General features: G+C 54.2%; 8 protein-coding genes across 8 annotated transcripts; 6 read left to right on the forward strand and 2 right to left on the reverse strand.

Moving 5' to 3' along the window:
- Positions 1-571: 571 nt before the first annotated feature.
- CLUP02_16801 (uncharacterized protein) lies at positions 572-1,051 on the forward strand (the record flags this gene model as incomplete). Its single annotated transcript, XM_049295719.1, has 1 exon — positions 572-1,051. One exon carries the CDS (start codon positions 572-574, stop codon positions 1,049-1,051), a length of 480 nt encoding a protein of 159 aa, XP_049152866.1.
- Positions 1,052-1,112: 61 nt separating this feature from the next.
- Positions 1,113-2,661, forward strand: CLUP02_16802 (uncharacterized protein; the record flags this gene model as incomplete). The annotated part of the gene is made up of 6 exons (XM_049295720.1): positions 1,113-1,155; positions 1,225-1,300; positions 1,861-1,932; positions 2,163-2,301; positions 2,378-2,464; positions 2,554-2,661. 6 exons carry the CDS (start codon positions 1,113-1,115, stop codon positions 2,659-2,661), a joined length of 525 nt encoding a protein of 174 aa, XP_049152867.1.
- Positions 2,662-3,159: 498 nt separating this feature from the next.
- On the forward strand, positions 3,160-5,700 carry CLUP02_16803 (beta-glucosidase; the record flags this gene model as incomplete). The annotated part of the gene is made up of 3 exons (XM_049295721.1): positions 3,160-3,241; positions 3,327-3,642; positions 3,723-5,700. 3 exons carry the CDS (start codon positions 3,160-3,162, stop codon positions 5,698-5,700), a joined length of 2,376 nt encoding a protein of 791 aa, XP_049152868.1.
- A 772-nt stretch (positions 5,701-6,472) lies between these two features.
- Positions 6,473-8,007, forward strand: CLUP02_16804 (uncharacterized protein; the record flags this gene model as incomplete). The annotated part of the gene is made up of 3 exons (XM_049295722.1): positions 6,473-6,742; positions 6,850-7,107; positions 7,177-8,007. 3 exons carry the CDS (start codon positions 6,473-6,475, stop codon positions 8,005-8,007), a joined length of 1,359 nt encoding a protein of 452 aa, XP_049152869.1.
- A 235-nt stretch (positions 8,008-8,242) lies between these two features.
- On the reverse strand, positions 8,243-10,514 carry CLUP02_16805 (uncharacterized protein; the record flags this gene model as incomplete). Its single annotated transcript, XM_049295723.1, has 11 exons — positions 8,243-8,346; positions 8,386-8,415; positions 8,471-8,773; positions 8,838-8,907; positions 8,980-9,173; positions 9,294-9,363; positions 9,452-9,638; positions 9,734-9,984; positions 10,061-10,205; positions 10,286-10,409; positions 10,481-10,514. The coding sequence occupies 11 exons, from the start codon at positions 10,512-10,514 to the stop codon at positions 8,243-8,245; spliced, it is 1,512 nt and encodes a 503-aa protein (XP_049152870.1).
- Positions 10,515-10,642: 128 nt separating this feature from the next.
- CLUP02_16806 (uncharacterized protein) lies at positions 10,643-11,147 on the forward strand (the record flags this gene model as incomplete). The annotated part of the gene is made up of 2 exons (XM_049295724.1): positions 10,643-10,945; positions 11,058-11,147. 2 exons carry the CDS (start codon positions 10,643-10,645, stop codon positions 11,145-11,147), a joined length of 393 nt encoding a protein of 130 aa, XP_049152871.1.
- Positions 11,148-11,454: 307 nt separating this feature from the next.
- On the forward strand, positions 11,455-12,849 carry CLUP02_16807 (uncharacterized protein; the record flags this gene model as incomplete). The annotated part of the gene is made up of 1 exon (XM_049295725.1): positions 11,455-12,849. The coding sequence occupies one exon, from the start codon at positions 11,455-11,457 to the stop codon at positions 12,847-12,849; it is 1,395 nt and encodes a 464-aa protein (XP_049152872.1).
- A 235-nt stretch (positions 12,850-13,084) lies between these two features.
- On the reverse strand, positions 13,085-14,125 carry CLUP02_16808 (uncharacterized protein; the record flags this gene model as incomplete). Its single annotated transcript, XM_049295726.1, has 1 exon — positions 13,085-14,125. One exon carries the CDS (start codon positions 14,123-14,125, stop codon positions 13,085-13,087), a length of 1,041 nt encoding a protein of 346 aa, XP_049152873.1.
- Between the last annotated feature and the right edge of the window lie 342 nt (positions 14,126-14,467).

Here is a 14,467-nt window from a genome sequence, read left to right on the forward strand (position 1 = left end):
GCTGCAATCCCTCGTGTTCCAGTACGCCCGATCGGTAGGTCGGATCGAAGAGTTGTTCTGAGAATATTAAGAGTCTTGCACGCCTTGCGAGAGGATTGGGAAATAATTTACGGAGTAGCTCCGAATTGCTGCTCCGATGACTACGGCTGGTGCCGACTGCCCCGCCCCGGTCGGTCGGGGTACGATTCCGGGGGCATCGCAAAAATCGGGATTCGGTTTCCGTGCCAGACTGCCCCATCCGGCCGGCGATATCCAGGCTGGACGACGCACCGCCCACCAAGGACATTGTCATCATCATCATCATCATCATCAGCATCATCAATATCGTGCCAGGAAGATATTATTCTCAGTGTGAAAGCTCGCGTCAACACATCCTGTATTCTATCTCATCATCATTTTTGACGTATACCTATGTGTAACAACTGAATCAAATTACAAGAAGTCACGGCCATGTCTATCGTATGTGGCCTGCTCTCCACCCCTATGGATCATCATCATCAGATCCTCTCCATCCGTCGTGGAACACAATGCCGCAATGTCCTGCTGACAAGTCCATACAATACAGTCAAACATGCGATCAATCAACCATATCGGCGTGTCCGTCCCGGACATTGAAGCCGTAGTAAAATGGTACAGCGAAATCATGGGCTTTGTCCTCGTAAACGGAAAAATCAAGCACATCAAGCGCTCCGAGACACCGGACGCGGGAATTTTCAAGATTTACCCAGACTCCTTGCAGGAAGTCAAGTTGGGATTCATGGCGACTGGCAATGGTGTCGGATTCGAAGTTTTTGAGTTCGTCGACCCCGCTTACAAGAAGGCCGAAGATTTCGCTTACAACGTGGGCGGCTTCTTTCACTTGTGCGTGACGGATGCTGAACCAGAGGCTCTGCTGGCTCGGGCTATACAGGCCGGGGCCAGCAAGATTGGGGAACCGACGCTGAATCCGCTGAGTGGCTCGAGGTGCCTGTATTTCAGAGATCCTTGGGGCAACGTGTTGGAGATATTGGATATGAGCTTTGATAGGATGAGCGCGCTGGATGCAGTCTGACAACCAACGCCGATGCGGTTGCAATCGCATCTATAGTCTGTTGGACATACTTAGCCTCATGATGTCTGAGAATGAAAGACTAATCTCTATATTAGCTCACCATTGTGAGCGAAAACGATGTACCTTGATTATAACGGGACAAGCTCACTCTGATAAGTGATTGATCCATGAAGTCTTCTCCACCGGTGAAGGCTACGCCAAGATCCTCCTCATTCACCTCTTCCTGCCTCTTCTTTGGATTGAACGAACGTGAAATCTAGCGAACAGTCCAAACAATAACTGCAATCTCGTTGAAAAGGATTAGAATTAATGCAGCGAGCTCGACTGGAGTTCGCTTGTTTTATTTTCCCAGGCCAAACTTGACGCTTTTTGATACAGCCTATGCCAGTGTTCCTGTCCTCTCGTTGCGGATCTTAGCAGCTGCATGCCATTTTTCAATGTTCTAGATTTGATCATGTGCTATCCTTGTGTCTTGAGTCCTAAGCTCTTTATCCACTCTTTCTCCTCTGGAGTGCTGTCGTATTTAACGTCTGGCGCCAAGTAAGAGACCGAAAAATCAGGCAATGCAAGGCAATCGGGCCTTCCCCGGCGGATATTCTGGGGAATCTGCCCCAGGTTCAGCCCCCACACCTTCGTACTTATGCTTAACGAATACGTTCTCTGGGGATAGTAAGCCATCGGACCAATCGAACACACGCTCGTTTACCGCAGGCACTTGCAGGAGCTATTATTTGCACTGTTACCGAAGCCATGGGCCTATATGCCTTGATATGGAAGTCGTTACCGCCCTCATGTTGATGGTGAGCCAGTGTGGCCGAGAACTCTTCTTCGGTAGAATTGTCACAAGTCTGCGTTTACTGTTGCCGAGATTGTCCATTAAGGTGCTCTTTAACTACCTGTTTTATACACCATATTTACAATCAACTAAGCGTTACTAGAACCATGGTGCTGAGAGTTCTAGATAAAAGTAGCTTTCCTCTGGCAATGCAATCTCATTCAGAACTCAAGAGAGGCACTGAACCACTCACTACTAAGAGCTGCCTAACTCCGAGATTCATGGCCAAACAACCAGCGAATTGCCAGCCCGAACCCAACTCCTCACGTCTATCAGGCCATGCTTCCAAACAGCCAAACTCTTCCCCAGACGCCACATTCCAACGAGAAACGAACTGCGGGATGAGATGCGGGGAAATACGGGTTTACCCCTCAAGAACGATGTGTTGTGGTTACATGGATTCTCGGCTCCGAGTGTTTAGGCACAGCCTATACGCGTATTAGTTTGCGATTCTGGTGCGTTCCCAAATACGCGGGTGATGACGTCGCAAGGTTGGTGAGGTATTGAAGACACCATGGAAAACTTCAGCCTTCTGCCAGTCTAAAGCAGAGTTCATTACTTTGGATCCGAGTTATTTTGTCAGGGAATTCTAAGCTAGTGAGAAAGTGATGTCAGGTGATAAACTCAATTGCGGTGACATGTTCTTTGATCTGACTGTATATGTAAGCTCCTCGCGGCGAAGTTGGGTAAATGTACTTCGAGATCGTTAAATGCTACTACGCCTTATCACTTCACTAACATTGGGAAGAAGTCAACTTCTCAGAAAGAAGTTTAGATGGGATACGAAATGGAATTAAACATAAGAATCTCTCCAAAAATCTGCATCACAGTCACAAAAGAGATAGCTTCTGGCCGCCCCCCAGTGAAATGCCCGGCGACCTGACCACGACTTGATCACTACCCCGAAATACCGAGTGTCACTACGAAGACCTTTCCCCGCCTCGTCGTCTGTACGGTCGATCTCTATCCTAGTCTAAAATGCATCGGCCCGATATTCATATGTAGTTAACCTCGTAATCCTCCAACTACGTTGCGTACCTTGCTACCTTTACATACAAATCACCAGACGATGACTGCCTGGCCCGGTTTCCTCTCTGGCAAGAGTGACCCAGCCTTTCAAAGCCTGTTTTCGGTATCTAGGGGGACATCTGACGAGTATAAATGAACTGGCTTCAACTCCCCTATTCAGAGCAGGTCAACTCATGACCATGGGAACCTCGCGCTATCTGGCGTATCGTACTTTCAACAACCGTCACCAGGATCATCGCCAACCATGCTGTGGACATCCCTCCTCCTCCTCCTCGGAGCCCAGCTCAGCCTCACCAGCCAACTTCACCACCGATCCTCCAATAATGGTTCGTACGCGCTATACCCCATCAATCTCCTCTACTCGTCCACACCTCAAATCTCCACATACCATGTCGCTAACCCAAACACAAGGCACACGAGACAGATCCACAGCCCTCGCCCTGGCAAACACTCTCATATCCCACCTCACCCTCGAAGAAAAAGTCTCCATGATCACGGGAAACTCCTCCGCGGGCAACTGCATCGGCGTCATCGCGCCCATCCCCCGCCTCGGCTTCAAGGGGATCTGCATGCTCGACGGCCCCAGCGCCGTCAACCGCGCCGACCTCGTCAGCGTTTTCCCTTCGGGGATCACTGCGGCCGCAACGTGGGACCGTGAGATGATTTATCGCCGGGGAGTTGCGATTGCGGAGGAGTTCAAGGGGAAGGGGGGGCATGTGATTCTCGGGTACGTCTAGTCTCACTCATCCTCCGTCGATGAGAAATACGTGACAAGGTACCGTCATATTGACACCGCCTCCCGAACAGTCCTTCCACAGGCCCAATGGGTCGCGCAGCCCTAGGCGGCCGCAACTGGGAAGGCTTCGGCCCGGACCCGTACCTAGCAGGCATCACCATCGAGAACACAATCACCGGCATGCAATCCGCCGGCGTCCAGACCTGCTCAAAGCACTACATCGCCAACGAGCAAGAGACGCAGCGCTCCAACACGACGGTGAACGGCACGGTCATCGAGGCCATCTCGTCCAACGTCGACGACAGGACCGTCCACGAGCTCTACCTCTGGCCCTTCGCCAACGCCATCAGGGCCGGCACGACGTCCATCATGTGCTCGTATAACCGCTTCAACCAGACGTACGCGTGCGAGAACACTCACCTGCTGAAAGAACTGTTGCGAGATGAGCTTGGGTTTCAGGGGTATACTGTGTCGGATTGGTTCGCGACGCATTCTACCGCGGACTCTATCAACAACGGTCTGGATCTTGAGATGCCGGGCGCTGTGCCGGGGAACTACCCCGGCGCCGCCACCTTCTTCGGCGACAAGGTCCTCGAGGCTGTGGCTGACGGCACCGTCCAAGAATCCCGCATCGACGAGATGGTCCGCAACATCCTGACGCCGTATTACCTCCTAGGCCAAGACGCAGAGTCCTACCCCTCACCCGACCCATCTCTCCGCTTCGTGACGGTCTTCCAAGAAGTCGGGCTGCAAGTCGCCAAAGACGCGGGCTTCATCCCCGACGGCTTCGTCTTCACCCACGGCCGCGACGTCCGCGGCGACCATGCGAAGCTCATCCGTGAAATGGGCTCCGCCGGCACAGTCCTCCTGAAGAATTCGAACCAGACCCTCCCCCTGTCAAAGCCCAAGATCATCGGCGTCTTCGGCAACGACGCAGGCGAGATGACAAACGGCTTCCTCCGCCCCTCCGAGGTCCCCGAGGACACGAACACAGGCACAATGATCATCGGCGGAGGGTCCGGCACAGGACGCCCCTCCTACGTGATCTCCCCTCTCGCCGCCGTCCGCGCCAAAGCGGCAGAGTACGGCGCGGAAGTCCTCTACGTGACCAACAACGACGTCCTCGCGGCCAATGATTTCCGTGGTGTATACCCCCCGCCCGAAATCTGTCTCGTGTTCCAGCAGACGTTCGCCAGCGAGAGTTTCGATCGCACGTCGTTTGAGCTCGACGGGAACTCGACGGCTGTGATCAACAACGTGGCTGATTTCTGCGCGACGACGGTAGTGGTAACGCACTCGGGCGGTGTAAATACCATGCCCTGGGCAAACCATACCAAGATTGGCGCAATCCTAGCGGCGCATTACCCAGGCCAGGAGAGCGGTAACTCCATCGTCGACCTACTTTGGGGCGACGTCGCGCCTTCCGGCAGGCTGCCGTACTCCGTCCCACGCAACGAGGAGGACGCTGGCCCCGCGATTGTGAATCTTACGCAGCCTGTCGTTGACCCGCTTGCGTGGCAGGCTGATTTCAGCGAGGGCCAGATGATTGACTACCGCCACTACGACGCGCTTGGAATTGAGCCGTTGTACGAATTTGGTTTCGGGCTGACGTACACGACGTTCGCCGTGATCGACAACCAGGTCGGCGTGAGCTTCATCGCAGGAAACTCGTCCATCGCTGCTCGCCCGGACACGGCTATCCCGGTTCAACCTGGCGGGCATCCGCAGCTGTGGGAGGATCTCATCAGCGTCAAGGTGTCGATTTCGAACATAGGCCATGTGACTGCATTTTCTATCCCGCAGCTTTACGTCTCCTTCCCGTCGTTTTCTCCCGAGGGCACGCCGAAGAAGGTCCTGAGAGGCTTTGAAAAGATCCAGATCGAGGCGGGTGGCTCGGCTGAAGTGGAGTTCCGGCTGATGAGGCGGGATGTGAGTTTATGGAATACATCGGACAAGGTGTGGGTGATTCCGGAGGGCGATTTCACGTTCCGGGTCGGCTTCAGCTCAAGGGACCTGCCGGCGGAGAAGGCCTTCTCGGTGCTGGTGTGATGTATGAGGACAGGGTGGTGATGTTGAAAGTATGTGGCGAAGACCTTTTTTTTTTGTCCAGAATCAAACCAGTAATCCTTCTTGCCCGCAAGATAACTGACGTTCAGCTATCAAGCTGGCTAGTGGATTAGTGGTCGGAGGACTGGTGGTACCTTGGCGCGAAGTCAGTAATTACCAGATCTGTGGATGGGTATGTCAGATCTGTTAGCAAGTAAAACATTGAACCCATTCATCTTCCCTTTTCGTGGCGTTTCGTTTCTCGGCTCTGTCGAGCCTGACGAAGTTCGTGTTGCACAACAATAATGGTAGAGGTTAATATTGTTCAGCCACAACAAGACTTTGGGTACAGTGTCGAAGAGGATATCATTCCCAGCTGCAGCTCTATTCTGCTTCAGCCACTTAGGCCACAGAGCTCGACTCGTCTTGCTTGCAGGAAAGCGCACGGGGCGATTTGAGGTTCGAGGGGTGATTGCACAATGGCGATTGTGGTTGCACATGGCCAAACTCATACTCGAACGCAGACAAAGAAATCAGGCACACGGCGGATCATGTCTGAGAGTAATGACCACCGCCCTCGAACTTGGTCTTTGATCCCCTGCGAGTTCGTGGCACCTAAGAAGTACGTGATCCGAGAATAAATGTTGGCGTCCGTACGTCTCACTGGGTCGAGAGAAACGTTTCTGTCTGGGTAGCATTCTGCAAGATTCACATTCGAGCACGTGAGTCGCAAAAGATTTCATTCGAGAAGACTATCAACTTACGACGGCTAAATATGAAAGCACGGAGCCAAGCACGGCTGGTCGACTACTCTGACAGCGAGGATGAAGCAAAATCAGAAGTTGTAGCCACGCCATTGGCTACTGGGCCACCAGATGAGGAAGGGTTCGCTCAAATAGTCATTGGACTACAGCAAGAGTACACAAAAGAAGTCCGGGAGTTGCAGGCGCGACAAGAAGCAACAGATCGAGAGATGGCGGTGCATGTGAACCAAGTCAATAGGAGGTTGGAAAAGCAGCTCAACGTCTTGACTTCAGTCGTCAAGGTAAGTTTTCTGTCGTACCCGAATGTCCCTACAGAGGCCTAGCTGGTTCGCTTGGTTATCTTTGAGGTGATATCGGCTATTGCATTGGATGTGCTGACTGGTAATAGGAAGTTTTTGGAGTCGATCCACTAGATCCGGCAGTGAGACATTGCGCGCAGCAAGATGGCAGTAAAGAGGACCATGAGAGAGGTGCAGTTCTCCCATCGCCATCTCCAACACCACCAGTGCCCGCTGAAAGATGTGATGTGTCGCCACCAGGACGGGAATCCATCACAGTTGCGTCCAGAGTTCGGACACCCGGTCCTCGGATTCCCCATGAGAGTCGAGAGTCACAACCAGCGGCCCCTGGGGCGTCACTACCGGTGGTAAGAAGAAGCACTGGCAAAAAAGCGCCTAAGCCGCGGGTAGTTGCGTTGAATCAACGTGCAAATCAGCCTTTGAAGAAAAGGAGAAGGAATGATGATACCAATGACAGCAAGGACCACCAGGGGGAGGAGGTGTTGGAGGTGGAACCAGAGGCACTGGGGCCCAGATCCCCCAAAGCCGAGCAAGTCACAGACATTGCTGTCAATGAAGCTGTTGTTCGCCGGAAAGCGTCTCGACAAAATTTGCTATCCCCAAGAGACCCTGTCAACCCGTACGATGACCCGAAATACTTCAGCCCACTGACCGTCGTTGGCAAGGATGGAGTTCTGCGGCCAATATTCAAGTTCTACCCGCACCCGCCGACAGTCGAAGAGCAATGGGCAGAGTATAAGTACGGTCTCCACGGTCAGCAGCCTGTCGAACTGCTGGAGAAGATGTACCGGGCCAAGTGGCGAAACGGCACGTATGGGCGTTCGTGGTTCACTCGCCGCAAGGCCTTCTGGGACAAGATGAAGGGGTTGCTAGATCAAGGTCGTACGGAAGAAGAAGCGTTGGGCGTTATGAGAGACCTTGGGAGTGGCAGCGTGCCTACTGCAGTTGCCATTTTATGCAAAGAGCGTGGAGAGGGAACACGCCCAGGGAGACGAAAGTATCGGGGCCAGTCGGTCTACTCGGTATGCGGCAGTAAACATTCGCGAGATGAGAGCTCCAGCAACGAAGAGAGCAGCAGCAGTGAATCGGAGAATGGCGAAACGCCGAGACCCATCCGATATAGTCCATCGAGGCTGCGGAAACGAATTGTGGTGTCTATGGACAGCGTGAGCGGCAGCGACGAGCCTGAGTCGGTGCTATGCCCTGGACAAGAGACCGATGGTTTGTGGGAACCTAAGGCTAACTGATTGATTGAGTTGTAGCATGGTTCGTCAAGCTCGCTACAACGTAGTTCGATCGCACTGAGGTTATATAATCGCAGTATTGACTAGCTTCAACACGTAGACGTAACAAGCGGGCTCGCTTTTGAAACCTGCAGACTTCTGTAGGAATAGTAATGGTGAAGTAGTCGCGATGAAGACGGTGATGAAGCCTCCATAGCTAGTGGCTCACTGCGAAGAGAAAGCGCTTGCGATTTGGAAGTCATTCTAGTCTGAGCACCGCTGCCCCCAAACTTTGGGTAGAGTTGCCGGCAACGATGGGCCATCGTGAGGGTGTCAAGGATGGTCCCCGATGTGAAATGGCCACTCAGCCAATTCATGCCCAGCATCGAAAGCTAATCTCACCGAGGTAAGGCAGCACGAGGCCTAGGTCAACTTGACCAGCATCATAGCTTCCAGGTAATTCTTTACTAGGGCTGCTCCAGCACACAGGACGCGCCGTAGACATCTTTCGACGAGACTCCGAAGTAGGGTGGACTGGGGGTGAGCAACATTCTTCGGGTTGTGTGAGTTTGGCTCCAGATAAACCTCTGAGGGGGCGAGAACATGCCGAACAATGCCTTGCTATCCAAGCGCGGGCTCGTCTGGGAGACTTTCGTCCCAGACGGCGACGAGGAGACGAAAAACAAGCTTCTGTCTTGGAAGCAGCTGGTCCCAAGTTTCACAACGACACATGGACCGCAGCGTGAGCCAGTCGGGAAAATGAGGAATCCTAGGTAGCCGGCGGGTAGGCCTTATGGCTGCACGGTGTGAGTCGTCGACTCTGCCCTCGACACGACGTCGAAAAGGCATGGCACTGAATAAGGTAGGCGGCGATGTCGTGTCGTCGTCTTGAAAGCGAATCCAGGCCGACGGAACAGTGGGAACCTAGGAGAGACCCTGGATTACTCCGTAGGGGGTCAACGGTGTCGACCACGTTTTAAGCGTGGGATCCCTGACGGAGGAGATCCGTAAGGCCCCGGAAAGTGGTGTGATCTCTCTGGAGTCGAGGAACGGTGCTGTTCGCAATGACTGGGGGCACCCTGTTGGAGAAGGCGATTTTGGTGTGTCTGCGGGAGCGGTAGCGACAAAGTGGGAGTGGTAGTGGGAGACATCCGCAAGCAAGCGGACGCAGGCGTTCAGGAGTTTGATGCCTGGGGAATACGTTTGAGTGCCTGAGGCTCAAGGTCGCGCGGGCTGTGGGGCCAGGTGTCCAGTCCCCGTTAGATATTAGGTAAGCAGGGAGGACGGCGACATGATCGAGTGCCGGTAACAAAGCATGGTCGGCATTGCTTTGTTGCTCGAAATCCACATTCCAACGGTCAATGAAGGAATGGGATTGACCTGCATGAATAGGTAGGTATTAGCAATAGAAGTTGACAGCAAAAGAAGGGAGGTGCCAAGACATGCATAACCTGGCCAGATTGCAAACAAACACGTCGATCCGGATCTGCCATAGCGTGATAAATTGGATCATTTCCCATAACCAGACCGCTCGTACTGCTATGTGGTCTGGCCCTCGTGACCGCCGTGTTTCCGTCTGGCAAGCTTCTCCCGTCGACAATTCAAGCCAAATGGCACTCGGGATGGGTAGGTAATCGCGGTATAAGTTTGGAGTACTGCGGTGACAGTCTGTTAGTCCTAACGTAGCCAAGGTGCCAAGCCACCAAGATGGCTGTATAAAACTGGCAGACCTGCCATTGAAGCAATGCACTTTCCACATTGGACGCAACTGCAACCATTTCCAACTCTTAGTCGAGGCGGTGGAGAAACAAAGTCTGAAGAAGATTGAGTCGAAACTTGGGAGTTGATGTCAGTCAGCTTGGATGGCGGATGGGATGTCTGGAGGTGTTGGGGTTGGGTGAGGGACGACAGCGTCAAGGGGCGGAAGGGAGGCGGCGCGGGGATCTGCCAATCATTCGCTTCCAGCCCTCCGAGGGTGGATCCCATGTATACGTCTCTGCACTATCCCGAATTGGGATACCCCTCCATCCACCGCCCCCACTCTTTTATCTTTTGTTCTTTTTTTCACCTTTCTCACCTTGGGCAGCCCACCGCAGGTGAAGGTCTTGCTCCTCTTCCTCTGTGCTCCCTTCTCTGCCGCTTCGAATTCCTCACTGCACCATGGCTGCGACGCTATTCCATCCAATGTGTCCTCGCCGACCACCATCAACACTACCAAGTGGCTAGGTGATCAACAAGACAGTTTACCCTTCGGCCCTAGCATCCCGATCGGTTCGTTCGTTCGCAGACCATGCGTTGTCACCCAACCTCGTCCACGCCAAATTCAGGGTAGTTACAGCCAAGCCTCCAGACAGCTCGATGATCGCCGAGGAACGGGTGCGCTTCCGGCAACGTCATTCCTCCGATACCACCGCCGCCCCCCGTCGCTATTGCAAGTGCAGGCTGGTCTGCTGTCACGACTCAAAGATGCTATCTTCACCTCAAAGCCTTGTTCCACGATGGAGGTGGCCTTCGAACCCGGGAAGCTTCATCGACCTATTCGAAACCCGTCCGAGATACGTGTACAGAATATTCCAATTTCTTCCAGCGCATACGCAGACGCACGAACCCACAAAGCAGACAAGTAATAAGGTATTAGGCTGGATGTAGGTATGCATGTATGTACGTATCCTGCCGCGCATGGCAGCAGAAGCATCTGGATGACAAGGACCTCGGGACAGCAACAATCAATAAGATGGGATTCCGCCCACACTCAAATCCCCATGGCACCCAAGGCCCATCTTTTCTTATTGCCTACCGGTATTTTACTTGCTTACACTTCCTTCACACCTTTCCCCCATCCGCATCCGCTTCTCACAGACTGAACCAAGTCACCAAACCCCCTCCACTCGCCGCATCCGGATCGTCAAAAGGGGGCCCCTTCGTTGTCGGAGACTCTCGAAGCCTGGGAGTCCCTGACACGGTGGGTTCTTGGTGGAGTGCATCGGAGCGGAAAACCTGGGGGAATCTTGCTACGCCACGCGCCCGTCTCATCTAAATATCTCTTTTTCTTCTCGGGTTTCTCCTCCTGCAAGCCCTCCCACCTCTCCCTCGTCAAACCCTGCGTGCTCATCTACCTTAACCTCGCTGGCATGTGTCGCTGTCGCGCTCGCTCCGCCAAGTAAACTGGCTGCTTGACATAAGGTCACCATCTCGCTTTCATCTTGCTCAGCCTCCCCCGCCAACCACCTGTTGGTTGAGACAGGCCTGGGCACACGTCTCTCTCTGTCTCTGTCTCTGTCTCGTTTATTTCGTGTCGTCTAGAACTTTTCTCGTCCGGTCACAGACTTCAACGCTGTCTCACTCCGGCACATAACCCCGCCTAATCAAGATCTAATATCTCACTCACCTTTCCACCTCCCTTCCTTCGACTTGACGACGACTCCTAATTTCTTACCCGCTCAACCACCGCTCACCGGTTCCTCTCACACAATGGCTTCGTCTTTGTCATTACTTGCCCTCCCTGATGAAGTCTTGCTTCAAATTGTCGGCCACCTGACACCGCCGCTCGATGGCCTCGACATTCCATTCCAAGCCTACACCGACCCAGATGGCGTCGTTGTCACGAACCGCGTCGCTCTTTACCGCCTCGCGTTCGTGTGTCGCCGGCTCTCGGACCTGGCAATACCTTTCCTCTACCAGACAGTCTATCTATGGGGTCAGACACGGCTTCAGTCCCTCCTCCAGACTCTGCTCGAACGCCCAGAGCTGGGCGACAACATGCGCATCCTCTCCTACGTCTCTTGCTTAGGCACCGATCACTATCCGACGGACGTACTCTGCCCGTACAAGCGCACCGAATGGCGCCGCCTCGTAGAAGCCTCGCCCCGATTTCCGGACCGCATCAAGACGTTTGTGCGTGACGCCAAGACAGAGCTCGAATTCGCTCAAATTGTGTTTGCGCTCATCCTCTACTCGTCACCAAACCTACGCACCCTGCACATGCGCATGCCTTTCGCCGCTGGAGAGTACCAGAAGCTCAAAGCTATTCTCACCCCCGACATCGAAACCGCCGAGGGCTGCCCGCGCGTCCTGAGCTCCCTCACCCGCGTCATGCTGGAGCCGATGCCGGACTTTCCCGGCGCAAGCTTCTGGCCGCGCCGCGAGTTGCCGTGCCTTTTGCGACTACCCAACCTGCGCTCCGTCGAGCTCGGTTCAGCCGTGTATCGCCCTGCCGTTCTGGAGCCCGGTGATGGCTGGGGTGACGATGGTAGCTGGAAGAATGTCGAGGAACTCCGACTTGTTCGGAGCAGCATGTGGGGCCAAGGATGGCACGCAATATGCGCCCTTTGTCCCAATCTCAAGCTCCTCGAGATGGGTCCCAGCGGTGTAGCCGAACAGCCTGCCGACGGTGAACACAACCTGAATACGGCTTTGTCTCTGGTGGCCGATACCCTCGAGACCTTTTCGTTCGAGGGGATATTGGCGGGCAACTTTTCGCAACACGTTGGCGGAGACGGCACACTCACGATACTTCCCAAGATGAAGTCGCTGCGCAACGTCAAACTCGACATAGGAATCTTGTACGGGAAGCCGCAGTGGGTCGAGAAGATTGACATACTCCAGCGACTACCGCCGACGGTGGAGGTTCTGGATTTGGCGGAATTGTGGCATGACATCGAGGTCGACCAGCTATCCGCAAAGGAACGCGCAGTCTACGAAAAGGGCCTGCAGGACGCTTTGTATAAACTTGTTTTCGAAAGCAAGGCCATCTTGCCCAAGTTGAAGGAGGTGACTTTCCGCCCGAATCCTTTTTACGATCCACTACCGATCCCGGAGACTCTGAAGGCCATCAAGTCGGATGTCGAATTCAAGCTCGTCTACTAGTCGTGAGCAGGAATTGTGTTTTTGTTTAGGGTCAACAGCATGATTGGGAAAACCCGTATTAGCGAGCTCGGAGTCATGGACATGCATTGGGCGGTACATTTGCGAGCACATAGCATTTAGAGCATCTCGACGCAAAACTTAATGAAGCGATGTCTACTCTACCCGGCGCCTACGCCATGGATAACGTGAACCATCAACCCCCTGTCACAAACTCGGGGAATAACGAGACAGCAATCTAGTACACCGACCACCTCCGACTCCGTCCACCTTCACCAAGATACCCCTTCCCACCACCAACCTCATCCGCAAACCTCACCGACCGACGTCGCCCCGTATTCGCCTCCGGTCTACCATGCCCCTTCTTATACTCCCTACAACACTCCCGATCCCCCTCAGGAACCCTCTTCTCCCGCGTCCAGCTCTCCCGCGAAACATACCGAAACGGCTTCCCCTTATCCAACCTAGGAACCTCAACCTCAACCTCGACCCCGCTCCTCCGCAGCCGCCGACGTCCGCGATCCTCGATAAGCCCGCTCACCCGCCGCTGCCCCAACGACTCGTACTTCCGCAGCAACCCGACGTACTTCACCCAGCAATCCGCCAGCACCTCGGAGCTGAACTTGATATCGTCCGCTTCGAGCGCCATCTCCGCGACGCGTCGAGTCCAGTCACACTCCCGCTGGCGGCCCCGCTGGCGCTCACAGGACCGCCCGTGCGCGGCATCGTGGCGCCGGCGTTCGCGATCTACTCGCAGCCGCGCTTTTTCGAGTTCGGACTCCGCGTGGAGGAGGATCCCGCCAATGTCGACGAGTTCAGAGATCGCGAAGCGGAGGTCGGCGGATTCGAGGGCGTGGAAGTCTGGGGTCCGGTCGAAGATGCGGATTGTGCGCCAGCGGGGACGGGGGGAGGTGTAGGGGTAGTGTGGTGAGTAGGGGTATGTGTGGTCGTTTGTGTAGGAGTGTGAATATGAGTATGCGGCGCGGGAGGTGTGTTGGGGGTAGTAAGAGTGCCGCGCGGTGGTGGATGATTCGGCGTATTGGTGGTAGTCTGTTGGTTGGCGGCAGTAGGCTGGGCAGCGGTAGAGGATGAGGTTGAGGCTGCAGCAGGCGTGGGAGGGGCAGGGGCGGGAGTTGGTTGGTGTTGAGAAGCGGTGATAGTATGAGGAGGAGTAGTGTGGAGAGGAGGAGGGGCGGCAGGGACAGCGTGGTGGTGTTTGGTAGGGGTTTATGTAGAGGGTTGCTGTTGATGTTATGGTTGGGCGGATGTCGCACGACATTGTGTGCGTGTGGACTTTGTAGCACATCGTCGAGTTTCTTTGATAGGTTGGGGCAGGAGGCTGATATTGATGGTTCTTGGTCTTTGAAGGATGGAGGGGGCTTTCGTCTTCGTGCTGGCGATATGTGTGCGGAGTATCTTGGATATGATGAGACGTGTATATGCTCGAGAATACGGAGTTGCAGAAGAGCCGGTGGTCAGGAAAGGACATGAAATGATTAACGTCATGGCAGAAACGGGCATTCAAAGATTTTGTTCCCATTTAATCTCTTACTTCCCTCCATGCGTGGATGAACCATTCTGGGCCCTTCACATTGGTGACAAAGGATATGTGTTCTGGTAG

This window comes from Colletotrichum lupini, chromosome 9 (assembly GCF_023278565.1).
Source record: "Colletotrichum lupini chromosome 9, complete sequence".
In the NCBI taxonomy this organism is placed as follows: Eukaryota; Fungi; Ascomycota; class Sordariomycetes; order Glomerellales; family Glomerellaceae; genus Colletotrichum; species Colletotrichum lupini.